The sequence below is a fragment of the Mus caroli genome, unplaced genomic scaffold (genome assembly GCF_978045245.1).
Source record: "Mus caroli unplaced genomic scaffold, Mus_caroli_1 scaffold_13, whole genome shotgun sequence".
Classification (NCBI taxonomy): domain Eukaryota; kingdom Metazoa; phylum Chordata; class Mammalia; order Rodentia; family Muridae; genus Mus; species Mus caroli.
This window is the reverse complement of record NW_028227268.1, coordinates 79,578,640-79,599,511: the sequence shown is the minus strand read 5'-3', so window position 1 is coordinate 79,599,511 and position 20,872 is coordinate 79,578,640. Positions and strand designations below refer to the sequence as shown.

Genomic DNA, 20,872 nt, shown 5'->3' with positions numbered 1-20,872 from the left:
CTGTGTTTCTGCAATTAACTTTCTTTTCTTCTTTTTTTTTTTTTTTTGTTTTGTTTTGTTTTTGTTTTTGAGACAGAGTCTTACTATATGATAGCTCTTGGCTGTCTGGAACTCCCTGTTTAGACCAGTCTGGCCTCAAACTAAAAGACATCTGCAATTACTGGGATTAAAGTCTTGTGCCACTGCACCTGGCTTATTTTGAACTTTTCAATCATTGTAGAGAACTCTATTGTAATGTTTTTACCTAGGGTCTTTAATTTGTGTGTGTGTCTTGCCTCAGAATCTAATAGTTCAGGTTGGCTTAGAACATGAATTGTAGCTAAGGATGACTGCACTGAATATCTGACCTCTTTGCTGAAATTATAGGCGTGCATCACTATACCCAGATAGTTGATAATTTTTAAAACTTTGTCCCATTACTTTATCATTAATTTTTTTGTTTTATCAATCTTTGTTTTTAAAATGCTTTTTAAATTTTTATGTGCATGAATGTTTGCCTGCATGTGTATATGTTTACCATATGCATGCTTGGTGCTGAAGAGTCTAGCAGTTAACCATTGGAGCTCCTTAGACATATGTAAGCAACCATGCGGTACCTGAACCTGGATTCTCTGCAAGAGCTACAAGATGCTCTTAACCACTGAACCATTTCTCCATCCTGTTTTACCATTAAAAAAAAAGGATTTATTTTTATTATTAAAAATTATGTGTATAGGCTGGGCAGTTAGGGTGCATACCTTTAGTTTCAGCACTTGGGAGGTAGAGGCAGGTAGATCTCTGATGCCAGTCTGGTCTACAGAGTGAGTTCCAGGACAGCTGAGGCTACACAGAGAAACCCTGTCTTGGGGGGAAAATGATAGGAAAAGAAAGTATATCTAGTGTGGGTATATGCATGTGTGTGCAGCTGCCTAAGGAGGCCAGAAGTGTGAATTCCCCTGGAGCTGGAGTTCGGATAGTCGTGAGCTTCCTGATAAGGGTACTGTGGTATAAACTGGTCCTCTGGAGAGACAGCACACATTCTTAACCTTTGAGCCATCTCTCTAGCCCCTGTTTTTATCATTATTGATATAAACATCTTTCCCTAAAATTTTCAGCATTAGGTTGAAAACATCATTCTCAGATGTGTTTGTATGCATATACATAACAACACCACACACACTTTAGATTTTTAAAAACATTTTCAGTGTTATATATGAGTGTGCACATGTTCCACAGTGCATGTGAGGACGTCAAAGGATAACTCTGTGGAGTTCATTCTTGGCTTTTGGAGATCACATTCACATTGTCAGATTTGGATGGCAAAAGCTTTTACCTGCTGAGCCATTTCACCAGTCTTATTTAAGATGACCTCTTACTCTGTGCCATACAGGCTGGCCTTGAGTTTACTATTCTTTTGCCCCAGCTTCCTCTCAAAAAAAAATGCTAGAATTAGACTTGTGTCTTGATTTTTTTTCCCCACATTCTTTTTCTTTTCTTTTTTAAGTTTTAAATTAGATTTATTTTATGTTATGTATGATTGTTTGCATGTTTTCTGAGCACAGATACCCCTGGAACTGATAAGTTAGGGATGGTTGGGAACCACTATGTAGGTGTTGGGAATCAAACCCAGGGCTTGTGCAAGAACAACCAGTGCTCTCAACCACTGAGCCATCTGTCCAGGCTTGCCTGCCTGCCTTTCTTTTCTTTTTTTTCTTTCTTTTTTCCTTTTTTTTTGTTTCTTTTGTAATTTAAAAAATATATTTTTCTCATGTATTACATCCTGACTGCAGTTTTTCCTCCTTTCTCTCCTCCCAGTCCCCTACCCCCACCTACTTTTCCTTCCCTTTCCTTTCAGAAAAGGGCAGGCCTCCCATGGATATCAACCAAATACAGCATAGAAAGTTGTAGTAAAACTGTGGCTGGATGAGGCAGCCTAATAGGAAAAGTGTCCCAAAAGCAGGCAGAAGATTCAGAGGCAGCCCCTGCTCTCATTGTTATGAGTTCCACAAGAAAACCAAAGTACAAACCATACCATGTGCACAGGGCTTAGGGAAGGCCCTTGAAGGTGCTCTAATTATAAGTTTAGTCTTTGTGAGCCCCTGTGACGCTGACCAGTTGATACTGTGGGCTGTTGTCCTGTGGTGTCCTTGAGTCCTCTGGCTCCTACAGTTCTTCCTTTCCCACTTTGATTCCCCCAACTTCACTTAATGGTTTGCTGTGGTATCGGCTTCTCCTATCAGTTGCTGATGAAGCCACTCCAACCTTTCATTTTTTAAAATTGACTTTACAGCAGGGCATGGTGGTGCTCACTTTTAATCCCAGCACTTGGGTGGCAGAGGCAGGTAGATCTCAAAGTTTGAGGCAATCCTGGTCTACAAAGCAAGTTCCAGGACTTCTGGGGCTGTTAGGTAGAGAAATTTTGTCTTGAAACAAACAAACAAACCAACAATTCCCCCCACCCTGCTGCCCCCCCCCTCCCCAATAGCTTAAGTTTCCTTTATTCCATCCTCCCAATCATCATTGTATATTTAGTTGCAGTCTGATCCATAAATTATAGGGACTGTTTCTCAACTTGTATTTGTCTGATTTACTTCTAGGAGGTACAAAGGAATAATTTTTCAAGAGTTCTACACTTACAGTTATCAGATGCCATCTTGTCTTTTTTCCACTGAGAAATTATTATTTTCTATATACTAATAACTACAAATATGATGGGTAGTGGGGGCACATGCCTTAAATCCCAGCACTTGGGAGACAGAGGTAGGTGGATTTCTAAGTTCCAGGACAGCCAGAGCTACACAGAGAAACCCTGTCTCGTAAAACAAAAACAACAACAAAAATTACAAATATGATAGTTTTCACTGAATTTCCTATATCTGGGTAGATGCTACATGCATCTGTTTCATTTGTTTGTTTGCTTTTTGAGATGGGGGTGTGTCTCATAGGGTCTCTCATAGCCAGGGGCATCTTTGAATTTACTCTCTAGTAGAGATGACCTTGAATTGATCCCTCTGCCTCCATTTCCTAAGTGTTATTACAAGCATATACCAACATACTTGATGTTTGCTGTGCTGAGGACCAAGCTCAGGGCTTTGTGCATGCTAGGTAAGCACTGTGTCAGCTAAGTACATCCTCAGCTCTTGTTCTGTTCTTTGACACCAGGTCTCATACTTACAGGCAAAACTGACCAGAAACTCACTATTTAGATTAGACTGTGGCAGTCCTGCTTCAGATTCCTGAGTACTAATTGAGCTACCAACCTGGCTTCATTTTTTTTTTTTTTTTTTTTTTTTTTTTTTTGGTTTTTTGAGACAGGGTTTCTCTGTATAATAGAAACAGTCCCTGGCTGTCCTGGAACTCCCTCTGTAGGCCAGGCTGGCCTCGAACTCAAAAATCGCCCGCCTCTGTCTCCCAAGTGCTGGGATTAAAGGTGTGCGCCACCACGCCCAGCCAAATTGTTTTTTTATGTAAAAATTGCATACAGAGTTTAGCATCTTGACCCTCGGGTGTGCTTTTGAGTGATGTTAAGTATGTTTACATTGTTGGGGCATCACTACTCCCATCTTACAAATTAACACTTGATTGACAAGAGATACCCTGTTTTCCTTCACCAGGCTCTGCTGGCAACCACCATGTCTACTCTGTCTGCTTTTTTATTTCTAGTTATTTAAGTAGAGTAATCCACTCTGTCTATGGGGGATGTTTTTCCAGTTCTCATAGGTACTACTCAAAGCCATACCTATATAAGCCTATGGAGGCCGTCCTCATTCAAACTACTACATTTCATTCCTTGGCTCTCATAGGCTTTTGTAGCCAGTCATATCATAATTCACAAATGCATTCAGTTCAACTTTGAAAGTTCCCATAGTCTATTGCAATCCCAACACTGTTTAAAAGCCCATGGCAATCTTTTAACTTTAATCCCCTATAAGATCAAAATCAAAAGGTACATCACATACTTCCAACATATGTGGTACAGAATATAAATTACCATTTCAAAAGAGAGGAAAAGGAGCATAGTGGACCAAAGCAAGACCAAAACCCAGCAGGGCAAAATCCACACATTTTACATCTCCATGTCTGATGTCAAAATGCTCTTAAGATAACCAGCTTCTTTCTGCTAATTGGCTGTAACACACTCCTCTCTCTCGGGCTGGTTCCATACTGCAGACTGGTTCTGGCAGCTCCCACATCTTGGGGCCTCCCAATAAAATCCATGCTTCACGTTCACAGTATCATGTAATAGCCTCTGGGCTTTCATGCTGGGACACCCCTAACATTCTGGCCTCAGCAACTTTCGTGAGACAAAAAGGAAATTCTATGAACTCCTTGTATCTTGGTAAAAGCTGTAAAGCGGCCATGTGGTCATGGCCAAAGCTTCCAAGTTGTGCTGCTTGCTGGAGCTAGAACTTGGCTCCACTTTCAATGACATTTGCATTCAGCTTTCTGTTGATGAGTCTCTTCACTGCTTAAGCTTTCCTTTTCATTTTTTCCCCACAATTTGGAAGCTTAGTTTGGGGTGGGGTGATCTTGCCCTGAGGTTACCACCATGCCCTTTATTCCATTTAAACATTAGGCTTGTCTTTAAACTTATTTCCTGGAGCATAAGATTTGACCTGGTGTTCCTTTTGTATTTCTCCTTGCTGCAAGTGTTCCTTGTCATTTTAGGTCTGTGTAAGTGATTACCAATAACCACAGGACCTAGTCAATGCTAGGCTGTCTTCACATCTCCTCTGCCAGTGCTATTAATCCAAAACACTTCAATTTAGTGTCAGGTAGATTTTCAGGACAAGGACAAAAAGCAACCACATTTATTGCCAAAATAGCACAAGAATGATCTACTTACTAGCATTCTTCTCCTCTGGAACTTTTTTAGTGGTTCCCACAGTTCAAGTCGTAAGTACTACCACCTTCCATGCTTCTTCTAGGATGGCCCAATAAGCTCCACTCAGCATTCAACCTAGTGTTCTAGTCTAAAGTCCCAAAGTTTTGCATATTTTTCTAACAAACAGGCCTGTCACAGCAGTACTCCAGTCCCTGGTATCAACTTATATCTTGGTGTTCTGTTATGTAGTGACCAAGGCAACTGTTATGAAAGAGGCTTGCCTACTTTCAGAGGTTTAGTCAGTTGTCAGCATGGGGCATGCAGGGTATGTGCTGGAACAGTAGCTGAAAGCTACATCCAGATCATGAGGTAGAGAGAATCATGGGGGGCCTGATGGGCTCTTGAAACCTCAAAGCCCACCCCTCATCAACGCACTTCCTCCAACAAGGCCATACCTATATGAGCCTGTGGGGCCATTATTATTCAAACTACCACACTGTGGATGCCTGAAACTGAAGCTCATATAAATTGGCTTTTTTCCCTCTGTATACTTAGAAGTTTGATTTGTTGTTTTGGGATAGTGACCCAAAAGTCAGGTTTTTGTGATTTAAAACCCTTTGGTGAATAGCTAATTTGAGGTTGAATAGATTTGTCTTCATAGTTGTCGCTATTAAGTGTAACTTAATCAGCATGATTCTGTGTTGGGCACTGACTAAGCTAGTAATTCTTCCCTACTTCAACAGCACAGAGTTTTAGGTGGCAGATGCCTGTAATTCCAGCATTCCTCAAAGTAAGCTTAGGTTACATAGTGAGATGTTATGTACAAACTAATTTTTATATACTCTCAAATCTTAAAAATCACAAAGTTTGGGGGCTGGTGAGATGGCTCAGTGGGTAAGAGCACCCGACTGTTCTTCTGAAGTTCCGGAGTTCAAATCCCAGCAACCACATGGTGGCTCACAACCATCCGTAATGAGATCTGACTCCCTCTTCTGGAGTGTCTGAAGACAGCTACAGTGTACTTACATATAATAAATAAATAAATAAATCTTTAAAAAAAAATCACAAAGTTTGTAGATACAGCTCTAAATAAAGCACTTATGTGTTTTGGGGGATGTTGACAAACAGGGCCTCATCATTAAGTTACACTTAGTCCCTCTAATTATTATTTCAATCACTCAATGCTAATTATATTTCACAGTGATCCTACAAGTGGTTTTCATAAATCTTAATAACTTACTTAATTTCATACTATATTAGGTTGCAGATATTTATTAAACATACAGATCCACAAATGCAAAAATGCTAAACTGATTATTGAACATCAGTTTAAAGCTTTATGATCCTTGCATTTCATTTTTACAAAAAAATCTAAAGACCTTTGGATCTGTTGATAAACATTTGCTGTACTGTAAAGTTGTTCTGTGAGCAAACTGAGATGATGCACAGAATCCTAAAATGTGCTAGCTTATAATTTTCTATTCCCTAGACTTCTCTGGAAGTTAAAGGTTACTTAGGGTTAATTATTATCATCATCATTATCACTATTATTATTATTAATTATTACTACTACTGCTGAGATGGAGTCTAGTTAGCACAAGTTGGTCCTGAGGTCATGTAGCTAATGTGTGTGTGTGTGTGTTTACGCGCGCTTTTCTTTTTTTTTTCTGATAAAGAACCATTAAATACAAATAACACTGTTACAGAGCCATTAAATAACAATATGGATTGGGGGGGGGTTGGGAGTGGAGAGGTACAGGCAACAGTCAAGGTGGGGCAGTGTGTGTGTCTAGTCCTTGCAGGGACTCAGGCTGTGGTTATTTGAGAGGCTGGGCTATGGCTGCTTATGCAGGCCTTGCAGCTTGGCCAGCAGCTCCTGGATGATGTCCTCTGTGGAATTTGTGTAGTACTCCAAGAGCCCCTGGATTTTGCATCTTTCCTCTTGACTGTCTAATTCCAACAGTTCATCAATATTGACCTCATCTGGCATATCTGATTCTGCCATGGAACAGCAGCTACTCCTGGTGTCTGTTCATCCACTTTTCCACGTCCAGCCTGTAATGCAGCTTCCGTTGGTTGTACTTGATAGTAACTTGTGCACTTGCTGTTGCTGCAGCCTGGTGGTGCCTACTACTGCCTTGCTCCCCCACTCCAGCTTGCTCTGCATTCACTTGCCCAGCTGCTGTGCTGCCATTCCCTTGTGACCCTCGATCCCTCATCTCTATTTTTTAGCCCTGTAGTTGTGTGTTGCTGTGTGAGTAGGTGCCCACTAAGGCCAAATCTGTAGGATCTCCTGGAGCTGTAGTTAACAGGAGGTTGAGTCCTTTAACATGGGAGCTGAGACTGAGATTCAGGTCCTCTTAGAAGAGCAATAATGCTCTTAACCACTGAGTCAGCTCTCTAACCCCAACCTGAGCCTCTTGATTCTACCTCACAAATTTTGGGATTTTATTATAGGCATGTGTACCATGTCTAGCCTAAAACTATAATCAATATATTAACAAAAAGTTTTACATTTGAGAAAGTAAAAATTTGTCATAACTAGGACAATATACTGTAACAAAAATATTATGTGGGCCACTGAAGCTGGAAAGTCAGCTAGGTATGTGAGGCTGCTGTACTTCAGAAATCCTAGAAGTGGATTTGAGTACCTCCTTGAGGCCCACACTGTGTAGCGAAGTGACATGAATTATGATGTTGTGCTTTCGTTTTTCTGAGACAGGCTTCATGTAGCTTCCTAAGTCCTAGGATTCAGGCATGCGCTTCTATATCTAACTGGTAATTCTGTTTTAAAGGGAATGAATATAATTTTGTTGGTAAAATTTTCTATTGCATTTAGGTACTAATGAATTAATTTCACTTGTCCTGATTAAATATTGACCGAACCAAAATCTTACAAAGAATTTTAAAGCAAAACAAGCTTGCTTCACACTTTCCAAGACTGTTTTGTGTGTGTGTGTGTGTGTGTGTGTGTGTGAGAAGGAGCATATTTGTTGGGGCCAGAGGTCACCCTCAGATGTTACTCTCAGGAACTGTTGACCTTGTCTTTATTATTTTTATCTTTTTTCCCTGTCTTGTCTTTTGGGACAGGGTTTCACTGGACCCAAGACCCACTGATTAGGCTAGATTAGCAGGTTGACTAGCTCCAGGGATGTAGCTGTTTCCTCCTGAGTTTGGATTATGCACATACCATCACACCCAGGGTTTGCTGTGGAGCTAGATAGTGACCTCAGGTCTTCATGTTTCTGCAGTTTTAGTTTACTGACTAAGGTATCTTCTCAGTACCTGAAGAGGTAGGATCTGAACACATCTGCTTGAAATAAAATAAATCTGGATATTATTTTCTAAATGGTTAGACTTTTTTCCTGTTGTAGGAGGGACTTCATTTTTGCCTTCCGTTGAGCTCTCTGCTGCAAAGGTAGTTTGCTACATCCAGAGTGCTTGGACTCTTTCAACTTTCTTGATCTTTTCTCTGTGATTAGTTTCTTCCAACTCCTTTGCTTGCCTATAGATTATAATACCTTTGCATTTTTGTATTTTTGTGAATAACTTTTAAAAGAATCCCTACATTTACTTCTTGGCAAAAAATTGGAGGGGAGCAAAGGAGAATTCGTTGTACTCTGCTGAAGTGCTCTAAGCAGAGGGAAAATAATTAATTTGAGGTCAGAAATGAGTTGATTGAGGGTGCTGGTAAATTCATACAGATCAGCACTGCAATCAATTCATACAGATCATTAAAAGGAATAAACTGAACTCTTGGAATCAGAGGTAAGCATTAGAAGTACAAGAGGAACCAGTTGTGACACATGCCTGTAATTCAATCAACACTGAGAAGTCCCATGTGTTAAAAGCCAGCTTGCGCTACATGGTGAGTTCCAGGTAAATCTGGGGCACAATACTCAGCCTTAAAAAACTCAAAATTATAAAAATAAATCCAGATATATACCTGTCTTAAAATAGATAGTTGTTGGTAAACATTTCAGTTAGGTTTCAAGTATTTTCCAGAAAAGTAATTTTGATGTTTCTGAGCTTAATCCAGGAAGGAATAAGATTGTAAGTATAAGATTGATTAGCAGTACTAGAAATTATGAGCAGAATCATGAGTAATCTTAAATGGGATCCAGAACTTAGAATGAAATAAACCATTTCCTGTTTTTGGATTTTGGAGACAGGGTCTTACTATGTAGCCCATTCAGACCCCAGATCTTCCTGCTTCTGCATGACCTAGTCTGGGGTAATTGGTGCGCTGCCATTCACAGCTCATAGAGCTTTGACACACGTCGTTACTCCCAGAAGTGATAGGGATTTGTTTGTTTATTGGTTTGTTTGACAGTCTTTATGAACTTTGGACCCTCCTGCCTTCACTTCCCAAGGATGCTAGGATTACTAATATAAGCCAAGTACATTTCGCCATGCCCAGCATTTGCATTGCTGGGACTTGACCCCAAGGCTTTGATCATGCTACAGAAGCCCTTTAACAACTGAACTACATCCCCAAACTCCTAGACTGTGCTTCTTCACTGATGCCTCTAGTCCTGACCAAAAAAAGTGTTAAACACCAATCTTCATTTCCTCCTTTAACTTTGGTACCTGCTAGTTGTTCAAAAGAGTCAGTTTTGAAAACAATTTGAAAATAATTGTAGCCACAGGAAGTGTAAAGTCAGTACAGAGGTCTCTTGGATCTTTATCTACTTTTCTCTCACAAATTATTTTTATTTTTATTTTTATTAATTATTTTGTGTGGTGCTGGGGATCTATGCCAGGTATGCCAAGGCAAGCAGCGAGCCATAACGTGTGTGCGTGAGTGTGTGGGTGTGGGTGGTGGTGGTGGAGGTGGAGGTGGTGGAGTGGATAGAAACTTGCAATATAGCCTAAGAGGTCTTGGAATTTAGATTCTTCTATCTCAGCCCACCATATACCATCATGTCTGGCAGAAATTTTTGTTTGTTTGAGCAGAAGAGAATACTGAATCCCTTGGGCCTAGCACACACTCTGCCACTCAGCTGTGCTTGTCAGAATCTTTCTGTGGTAATTAGGGACTAAAGATGGGATGGGTTAGAATTGGTCACAAGTGCTGTGCTACACATGGAGAAGAAGCTCATGCAAGAGATTCCATTCCACCTTTCGTTTGCACCCTTGCTCCTTTCCCTCTGCTGAGGTTGCTCCTTGTTGGGCATTGATGTAGGATAAATGTCTGCTTTAGAAAAAACCTAAGCAACCATGCTTATGGAAAGTTCAGATACCCAATTCTTTGCTTATCAACACAGGATCTCACTAGTTTCTAGGGAACTAGGAACTAGGTGTTCCAGGCCGGCTTCAGCCTTGATCCTGCTGGGACTAAAAGTGTATGCCACTGCCTAGCTTAGTGCTGCTTGCTAGCTAACCGTTTGGTATCTTAGGTTAATGGCTTTCAAACTTAGGTTTAGTTAAAAATATGTATATGTCTGTGCGGGGAAGTGGGTCTCAGGTATCTTGAGACTGACCTTGAATTCCTAATCATCCTGCTTCACCTCCCAAGAAGAAATACTCATGTCTGGTAATCTATACGTACAGGAAACAGACTGTAGTTATGAGTGTCACTCTGACTGGTTTTTTTTTTTTTTTTTTTTTAAGATTTATTTATTTATTATATGTAAGTACACTGTAGCTGTCTTCAGACACTCCAGAAGAGGGCGCCAGGTCTCCTTACGGATGGTTGTGAGCCACCATGTGGTTGCTGGGAGTTGAACTCTGGACCTTCGGAAGAGCAGTCGGGTGCTCTTACCCACTGAGCCATCTCACCAGCCCCTGACTGGTTTTTATACATGGATTTTGATTTAATCATAGTATAACCGTTGAAACTAGTTTCATAGCTAGTGTCTCACTGTCCATGTTAGGTGGCAACATGATGATTGAGATGCGTGAGACTGTGTGGTCCTGCTTTTCTTAAAGTGATTTATTTTTCTGGTTCCATGGGGGTGATTTTGTAATTATAAATTTTCGGGGTCAGGGAGATGTTTTAGTGATTTAAGAGTACTTACTGCTAGCCAGGTGAGCAAGCCAGGGGAGGCAAGCCAGTAAAGAACATCCCTCCATGGCCTCTGCATCAGCTCCTGCTCCCTGACCTGCTTGAGTTCCAGTCCTGACTTCCTTTGGTGATGAACAGCAGCATGGAAGTGTAAGCCAAATAAACCCTTTCCTCCCCAACTTGCTTCTTGGTCATGATGTTTGTGCAGGAATAGAAACCCTGACTAAGACACCAGGCGTGGTGGCGCACGCCTTTAATCCCAGCACTCGGAAGGCAGAGGCAGGCTTTCTGATTTCTGAGTTCGAGGACAGCCAGGGCTATACAGAGAAACCCTGTCTCAAAAAAACAAAGAACCCAACCCCCCCCCCCCAAAAAAAAAAAAAAAGTACTTACTGCTGTTCCAGAGGACCTGCATTTGGTTCCGTAAAGCCCACCTTAGGCTGCTTAAAACTTGCACTGCTCCAGCTCCAGGGTATCTGACACCTGTCCTCCTCAGACTCCAACAAGCAACGTGCATTGCCTCCACCCTCCAGTGAAAACAAACATAAACATTTAAAAATTCAATCTAGATGTAAGTAAAGACTAAAACTATTTCAATGAAGGAAAATGTGTGCCTAATATTTGTTGATGATTTTGTTGAGGATTACCTGAATCCATGAGCTGGGAACTAACCTTTTATTTTATACATGCAAAACTAAAATTTACACTTGGTAAGAGCTCTGAGAACTTCACTGTAGATCGACTGGGCGTGGTGGGGCATGCCTGTCATTCCAGGATTTGTGAGGCAGAGGCAGGAGGATTTGAGTTTGAGACCAACTGGTACTATACTACATAGCAGTTTCTAAGCTAGCTTAGAATACGTAGTGAAACATAATTTTAAAAAGTAAACAAAATCATTCAGATTATTATGTCTTAAATTCTCCAGCCTAAAGATTTATTAGTTTTTAGCGAGGATAATGAGAGGATCCTATCGTGTTTGTTTGTTTGTTTGTTTGTTTTGATTTTTTGAGACAGGGTTTCTCTGTATAGCCCTGCTGCCCTGGAACTCACTTTGTAGTCCAGGCTGTCCTCGAACTCAGAAATCCGCCTGCCTCTGCCTCCGGAGTGCTGGGATCCACAGCCCAGCGTTTTTTTTTTTTTTGTTTTTGATATAGAATCTTTCTCAATAGCCTTGGCTGTCCTAGAACTTGATACATAGATCAGGCTAGCCTTGAACTCACAAAAATCCTCCTGTCTCTGCCTCCTGATTTTAAGATTAAAGGCATGAGCCACCACGACTGGCTAAAGATTTATTTTTAAAAAGTTATTCTGAATCTTTTGGAGAACATTTAAGAGGACAAGAACATAAAACACAGAAACAAATGAGCAAAAAACCCAAACACTTGTTCTTTTAAAAAACTGACATATAGAAAACATTTTCTTCTAATTTACAGGGTTCTTCATGACCTGATAGTCTGCTGCTGATCATTGGTTCTCTGTAACTTTGCCTTATAAAACTGGCATTAGCATTGTCTTATGCTAGATGCTGTTGTCTCAGTGTTTTTTAAAATTTGCATGCTGACATACACTGAGATACTTGGAATATGGTTTTGGTTTTATGACAATGCAATAAAAACAGCAAATTTAACTGAAAGTTTCTTTATTTCAACCAAGTTACATTAAGCCAGTTACATTTCCAGGTTTGTCTGAGAAACAGTTCTTATTTTCTGCTCATTCTCCTTCCTACTGAAGCTGGGATCTATTTATACATGCATACTGGCTATACGACTGGTTTGAAATTGGATTACACTTGAAAATACTGCTTTTCTTTTATTCTTTTCTTTGCTTTCTCTCTTTGAGACAAGAGACCTTGGCTGTGTTGTACAAGTTGGTTTGAACTCAATCCTTTGTCACACCCTCCTGGGTAGTGCCACTGCAGATACTCGCCAGTCTGCCCAACTGAAATGATTTCTGAATGTAGTTTGTGGTTTTAAAAAGTGAAACTCAGGGACACTGAAGGGATGAGTCATCAGTTAGGAGCACAAACTGCTCTTCTGGACCTGGGTTCAGTCACCAGCACCAACATAGCAGATCACAATAATCTGTAACTCCAGTCTGGGGGATTCTCTTCTGGCTTCTGAAGATACTGTACTCATGGTATATATAGACGATATTCATAGAGCCAAAACACCAGTATATACAAAGTAATAAAAAACAAACTTTGAAACCACGCAGCTCTGCCTTGTCAGCATTGGAAATACTTTGAACATCTGAATTCTGTGCTGTTTAAACTGACCTGGAACTTTAGGTGTTCCTGCCTTAGCCTCGAGTGCAGAGATTACCAACAGGTACTACCACCCTGGCTTTTATTAAGCTTTTGAGAGGTATTATGACCAGAGGAAAATGATGACATCTAATATATGGGTGCATTTACTGGAAAATGTGCATGGTTCAGTGAGTTTAATACCACATGGCATCTCATATTAATCTGTCTGATAACAGATCCATTTTAAGTAAAGCCACTCTGGTACTGCCTAGCGTAACCATTTATTTGGGTTATTTGTAGTTTCTCTAAATGTAGAATCAAAAGAAGTGGAGAATTTTGTTACTTTGGAGACAGCAGTAGTATATTTTAGATCCTTGTATAGATGCTTATTAAGTTGTTTACATTTAAGAAGTTGAGTTACAGATATCAACTCACTAGCTTCCTTTTGTTCTTCCATTTCCTTCAAAGGTTTGGGCCCCATGGGATCCCTGTGACAGTATTTCCCAAAAGGGAATATAAGGACAAACCGGACGCCATGCAGCTCCAAAGTACCACATTCCAAGAAGGGATAGAAGTCAAGCAGGAAGTGAACGGTGCTGTTCCCGATGACCTCTCTCCAGTCCCTCCTCCTGAGCACCTGTGGACTTCTAAGCCACCTCCTCTCTTCCATGAAGGAGCACCTTATCCTCCCCCCTTGTTTATCAGGGACACATATAACCAATCAATACCTCAGCCGCCGCCTCGGAAAATTAAGCGACCCAAACGAAAAATGTACAGGGAAGAACCCACTTCAATAATGAATGCGATTAAGCTACGGCCCAGGCAAGTCCTGTGTGATAAGTGTAAAAACAGTGTTGTTGCAGAAAAGAAGGAAATTAGGAAAGGTAGCAGTGACTCTTCTAGGTATGAAGATAAAAAACGGAGAAATGACAGTGTAGCTACTGTGAACAAAAAACTGAAAACTGACCATAAAGTGGATGGGAAAAACCAAAACGAAAGCCAGAGAAGGAATGCTGTGGTGAGGGTTTCCAGTATCACTCACAGCAGGGCCAGAGTAGTCAAGGTTTCTGCTCAGGCAAATACGTCAAAAGCTCAGTTAAATACCAAGAAAGTGCTCCAGAGCAAGAACATGGATCACGCGAAAGCTCGGGAAGTATTGAAAATTGCCAAAGAAAAGGCACAGAAGAAGCAAAGTGAAACCTCCACGTCCAAAACCACCCACGCGAAAGTCCACTTCACACGCCGGTATCAGAGTCCCAGCTCAGGTTCTCTCCCACCCCGAGTGCGGTTAAAACCACAAAGGTACAGGAACGAAGAAAATGACTCTTCTCTGAAGACGGGACTGGAGAAAATTCGGAGTGGCAAACTGGCGCCTAAGCCGCAGTCTCGAAGCACCTCCACCCGCTCAGCAGGTGAGGCCCCTTCAGAAAAACAGAGTCCCTCAGAAGGCCCGGAAGAGTCCGCCAGTGAGGTTCAGGACACAAGCAGAGTGCATGTGCCTGGTGAGCAGGAGGAACTGCGGATGTTGGGCACAAAGGGCAGCAAAAGCAGCATATCTGTTTACCTGACCCTAAACCAGGAGAAATCTGACTCTTCCAGTGCTTCAGTGTGTAGCATTGATAGCATGGATGATCTGAAATCCTCCAACTCTGAGTGTAGCTCTTCTGAGAGCTTCGTTTTTCCTCCGGGCTGTATGCACGCACCTTCTGCCTCTTCCACTTCTACTTCCTTCTCTTCAAAGGAAGAGAATAGCCTCCGTAATTCTTTGAAAATGAAAATCTTTTCAAAAAATGTCTCTAAATGTATCACACCAGATGGCAGGACCATATGTGTAGGGGACATTGTTTGGGCCAAGATATATGGTTTCCCATGGTGGCCAGCCCGTATTCTTACCATCACTGTAAGCCGGAAAGATAACGGCCTTTTAGCCCGGCAGGAGGCCCGTATCTCATGGTTTGCATCTCCAACCACATCTTCCCTTGCTCTCTCACAACTCTCCCCCTTTCTAGAAAACTTTCAGTTACGGTTTAATAAGAAGAGAAAGGGTCTGTATCGCAGGGCTATCACAGAGGCTGCTAAGGCTGCTAAGCAGCTGACCCCTGAAGTGCGGGCTTTGTTGACACAATTTGAAACGTGAACATGGACAGTAAGGTAGGCCAGAACCACTAGAGCTGCTGCAGATCCCTGGCTAGTTAGGAATCATTTCCACCAGCTAGCTTGGCCAAACTGGTGAGAAATTGCACTCAGTTGGCTTTTTATACGTTATATATAGCCATTTTTACACTAAGAAGCTGAAAACTGAAAGATGTTTCAAATTTTCTCTTAAGTAGGATTTTAGGAATATTTTCCAGTTTTAAAATCTAAAACTACCCTAAGGCATAGAAGCCATAGCTTCAAATGAAACAATTTTTGCAGGGACTGTTAATTGCCATTTGTAGCTATTGTTTGTGTGTGTATGTATGTCTTGGTATGCACACCTAGACATCCATACACACACATCCACATGTATAAACTATTGTCTGTCACCATGTGACATGGGTTGCATATTTGGGATTTTAGTAAGGGCTGGAGCTTGGGGAACAGTGGATATTCAATGATTACTTGTTTTATCTAGTGAAAACTTAGACTTTCTATGCACATAAGGGTATAAAAGTTTGGTATTGGATGTTTGACACACTGAGATGCTTGCTATGACAAATTGGTATGCTTGCTGTTTAGATATAGACCAGGCTGTACACATTGCCCAGTATTTGGGATTAAAACTATTAAGACTAGACAGGTTTGGGTCAGCACTCTCTTGTCCAGTGAGGTTGTAAAACAAACTGTCAGATATTTGGTGGGAAGTTTAGATAGATTTTATTTGGGGTATATAAATAATTGAGTGAGAAGTTAGTCAGATTTCTCCTGACTGGCTGTTCCTAAAGTCTTAGGACAGACCCTAGCAATTTACACTTTGTGAATGAATGTCATGTGTAATTGTTGCATTTTGGATGTACCTAATTTGATAGTTTTTCAGAAGCATTTTCCATTTAAGGTAATCTGTTTGCAGGTCAGAAAATGAGAAATGTGATTGTATAATGCATTGAAATGTAAAAAAAAAAAGCTGTAAATAAAATCAACTAAATCCAAATTATTTGTGTGTGTTTCTCAAAAAGCTTTGAACAGTTTCGAAATAGTAGAAATTTTTCTTTGCAATAGTGATTAGAAATCATGAGAAGTTAAACATTTTTTTGTTTGCCCTGTCAGGGATGTATTGGAGAATAGATAAAATTCAAATAACAGGAGGTACAGTGAGGCTCTATAGTAATGCCATCTGGTAGAACTCTAGTTCCTATCAACTGCTCATGAATGCTTTTCATTTTTTCCCCTCAGTTTTAGCTTTGATAAATTGTCATGCTTTAAAAAATTAGGTAACTATAGTTGGTTTGCTCTCTGGTCTCCTGCCTCAGATACCACTGCTTTGTGGGCTTAGTAATCTAACTCCATATTCTACACGGTCCACCTGTCCCTAAGATGTGATTTTTTAAGAGTCTCACTATGTCACTTTGGCTGGCCAGGCTGATTTCAAGCTCAGAGCCTTGCCTGCTTCTTGCCTCCTGAGTGCCCGCAGAGGCAAGGTGATCTCGAGAATTAAGTTGCTTCCAAGCCTTCTGTTTTCTTAAATTTGATATAGTTTCAGTTGGTACTTACATGAGATAGAAAAAGGTAAACTTTTATGGATTTCTAAAATAATCCAGTGTGAGATATGTTAGTTACTACATAATAACAAAGAGAATGAAATTTGGAAATGAACTTCCTTAAGCTGGATACCTGATTATTTCTGGGAAAGAAAATAGAATTTCTTCTGGGGAACTTAGTCAATGCTTTTTGATTTTAATAAACACACAAAGAAAAAGATACATATTCTTTCCTGCAAACAGAAACTAATCTGATTATGACAGTCTGAAAGCTCAGTGTGATGAAGGGTTTATGAGGGAAATATCCCTAGGTTTTCTGAGTAACTGTTTTAGATTAGAGTACTTGTTTGTTTACCTTTGAAAAACTGATTTATGCAAGAGTCATCTAAAAAGCAATTTGAAGTGTGTGATCTGGGCTGTTGTAGTTGTGACTTTGAAAGTGGGTGTTGCTAATACAGTCAGACGCTTTGGCAGTGTATCTTTATGGCATAAACCATTTGTCCTGTTTCAGAAGCTACATAGGAAAATAAAATCTGTGATTGTGGAGTATATAAATAACATTCAGCCAGGAGTGATGGCGTGTTCTAGTGATCCTATCATTTGAGAGGTGACTTAGAGATTGACCAGGGCACATAATGAATTCTTGTCCAGAAAATAAACAAAGGTATATTTGGCTCTGTGTGCTGGTACATGCCTTTAGCCTTAGCATGTTCTCTGAGATTGAGGCCGATCTGATCTATGGAATCCTATCTAGACCAGCCAGGGCCACATAGTGAGATACTATTTTTAAAGATATCCCAGTAGAATTTTCCAAGCAAGGTGACCGTTTGATATCTACTGTAACAGAGTTTTCTCTGAGAAGGTAAAAGGTACTCTATGTACGATAATAAACCAAATGGACTTTTTTCTTCTTGTTTGGTTTGGTTTCTCTTTTCAGAGAGAATTTACTTAGACAAATTTCCAATATAAGAAAAGTAGCTAAAAGACAAGGATGAGCAAGGGCAGAAACCAAATAAGAAAGTTGTCAGGATGCCGTCTTTAGAGATTTAAAGCCTCATGTTTCCTTCTTCATTTTGTAGAGCTTAGAAATCAGCTGTTTTCGATTCTAGTTTATTCCCACAGAACAGAAGACCTGTAAAGGATTCGCTATCTAAAGTCAGATTTAATGGTGTGTCCCCAAGTGTTTTGTTTCCAGTATAGCAGTCTGGCCTACCTACAGTCCACCTCAGCTTCTGATCTTTCTGCCTCCACCTCTCATGCAGGGATTCCACCACACCCAGTTTCTATGATGATGAGGACCGAATCAAGGCTTTTTTCATTTTAGCCAGGCATTCTATTAACAGATTTTTATCTATCCCTGTTTCCTCCTAAGTGGTTTTGATATTTTTGTTTTTATTGTTTTGTTTTATTTTCAGTTTTTTTGTTTTGTTTTGTTTTTTGTTGTTTTTGTTTTTCGAGACAGGGTTTCTCTGTGTAACCCTGGCTGTCCTGGAACTCACTTTGTAGACCAGGCTGGCTTTGAACTCAGAAATCCGCCTGCCTCTGCCTCCCGAGTTCTGGGATTAAAGGCGTGTGCCACCACGCCCAGCCTTTTTTCAGTTTTTGGAGCAGGATCTTCCTTTATAGCCCAGGCTGATCTTGAGCTCTTCTGTGCTAGTATTACAGGCATACACCAACACATATGGCTGGAAACAAAATGTTAATGGTTGTTATTATTGTAGCTTAGTACTATGTGGGGCAAGAACTAAGCAGGAATTTTTCTGAAGACATTGTAGGCAGACAACATAGAATTGATACTTAAATCAGCTTAGATCCATCTAGGGTATGGAGTTTATTCAACTAAGAGAGGCTGTTACTATCCAAAGTTGGTTATTGAAGGAAACATGTTCAGACATTTGGGAAGTGGCCAGTTTTCCTTTATACTGAATGACTGAATTGAGAATCAGAAAATCAGAAATTTATAGTATACGTTTAGTTAGGTCTTCCCCCCCCCCCCCCCCATTTAAGTTGTGAATGTTCTGTAGTTTGGACTGACAGTCTAGTGCCATACTGACATATCTAGAAAGCTTGTAATGAAGGTTTTAGTTCAAAGGCTTATGTTCACTGATGGTTTCAAATAGGGAATTGACCCGTTAGTGATGGTCATTTTCTAAGGAGGGACAAATTCAGTTTTTGCTTTGGGGCTGTGCTAATAGCTATTAACACTTTAATATAAAAATCTGGAGTTGAGAGCTAAGGCTGGGCTGGAGCCGTTCCATTCCGTGCCAGGAGAGTGAGCGGCCAATCTTTGTTTCTACTTTCCCCTGGTTCTGACTTGAAAGGTGCTGAGTGCGCTTCCGCAGGGTGTGGACATTTCTGTACTCAGCCTTCATCTAGCCACGGTTGCACAGTGGTAAATGATTTATTAGAGCTTTTGCAGAGTATCTGGGTTTTATTTTTGCCATAATAATTAATACTAAGTTTAATCTACCCTCAAAGGGGACACTATTGAGTTTGGCTCTGTGGTGCTGGCTGTTGTAGCACACCCCGCTGTGATATTCAGAAGAACGTCACTCCTTTACTTTCCCTGTGTCTTCAGTTAAAAACAAACAACATTATCTTTGTCGTAGTAAAGTAAATTGTAATTTTATGCATGCTTAAATAGACATGGCCTAACATTTAACCATTTTGGGGGCGTATTTGCTTTTTAGAGGATTTTGTTGTATGGGTCAGGCTGGCTGGACATGTAGTAATCCTTCTGTCTCAGCCCCTTAGTATTGGGATCATAGCCATGTGCCACCATAACTAGTTTAAAGCTTTGCCTTAAAAAAAAAATAGATAGGGGCTGGAGAAATGGCTCAGTGGTTAAGAGCACTGACTGCTCTTCCAGAGGTCCTGAGTTCAATTTTCAGCAACCACAGGGTGGCTCACAACCATCTGTAACAGGATCCCATGCCCTCTTCTGGTGTGTCTGAAGACAGCTACAGCGTACTCACAATCAATCAATCAATGTTTTTAAAAAAACAGACAGGGTCACACTATGTAGCCTTGATATGTAGACCAGGCTGAACCTTGCCTACTATCTTAAAATCAATTTTAATTGTACAATTAAAAAAAACCTGATGTGTTTGTGTGTGTGTGTGTGTACACATGCGTGCTCTCGTGCCCTCATGTACAAATGCCTTCAGAAGCTAAAAGATGGGATTAGATTCCCTGAAGCTGGCATTGTAGGTCATTGAGAGCCACCTGATGTAGGTGCTGCAAATAAGAACCGCAAGCTTTTGGAACTCTGAGCCATCTCTGCAGCCCCCAGTTGTACATTTTAAAGGTGTTCAGTCTGTTTTAAGTCTGTTTGTACTGTACCGCTGTCTATCTGTAATATGGGTGCTTTGCTTTGCTTTGCTTCCCGCTCCCCCATTGGTTTTATGAAACTAGGTCACTCTAACCCAGTCTGGTTTCTAGCCCAGGACAATCTTGTTTTAGCCTCCCAAATGCTGGGATTACAAAAGTGACTTATAATCAGTGTTTTTAATAGAGTTTTAAATTTGCTGACAATTGGAGCCAGCAATATTTGCTTCCAGGATTCCTCGCTATGTACCTGCAGTCCTGTATGGAGAGATACTCTAGATAACAGCACTAACAGTGTTTTATACTCAAGAACTACAGCTGCCCGGCCGCCTCGTAGTAAAAGGTGTAGGTGAATTAATTTGACAACGTTGAGTACAACAATCTTTCAATGGTAGTAATTGCTTGGATAATTTTTTTTGTGTGAATAAAGGAGACATTTTAATAAGTTTGATAATAATGGAGGCTGGACAGATGGGTCAGCAGATGAAAGTACAAACTGTACTGTACCCAGCATCCACTTCAGCAGCAGCTCACAACAGCCTGTCCAGGGGATTGGCCTCTGAAGCGTGAGGACTGTAGACCTGCAGCACTGTGCCCAGCTCTAAAGGCGCAGTGTAAAGACAATCTTCACAGTGTTCTGTGAAAAGGAAGATCAACCAGGAAGGTCAGCGCTGGGTAAATAGGTTTGAGACCAGCTTGGGCTACATGGATCCTCTCTTAAAAAGGAGGGAAACCCTCATAATTTTTATACTGGTATCCATGTCTACAAGGAAAGGAACGCCAAGTCCTTCATGGCTAAAGTATTAGTGCCA

At 40.7% G+C, this 20,872-nt stretch overlaps 1 protein-coding gene and 1 pseudogene across 3 annotated transcripts in view; one reads left to right on the top strand and one right to left on the bottom strand.

Annotated features, from left to right (window-relative positions):
* Pwwp2a (PWWP domain containing 2A) overlaps positions 1-20,872 on the top strand; it is a 40,004-nt gene that overhangs the window by 9,643 nt on the left and 9,489 nt on the right. For 2 of the 3 annotated variants that reach the window (XM_021176729.2, XM_029483523.2), the window contains one exon: positions 13,525-18,085. In XM_021176729.2, coding sequence (XP_021032388.1) covers positions 13,525-15,193 — 1,669 coding nt within the window. In that variant the 3' untranslated portion in view covers positions 15,194-18,085. Of the gene's footprint in view, positions 1-13,524; positions 18,086-20,872 lie in introns of those variants that run through there. The other variant, XM_021176730.3, reaches the window with a different exon arrangement.
* LOC110304997 (protein phosphatase 1 regulatory subunit 14A pseudogene) lies at positions 6,542-6,998 on the bottom strand (annotated as a pseudogene).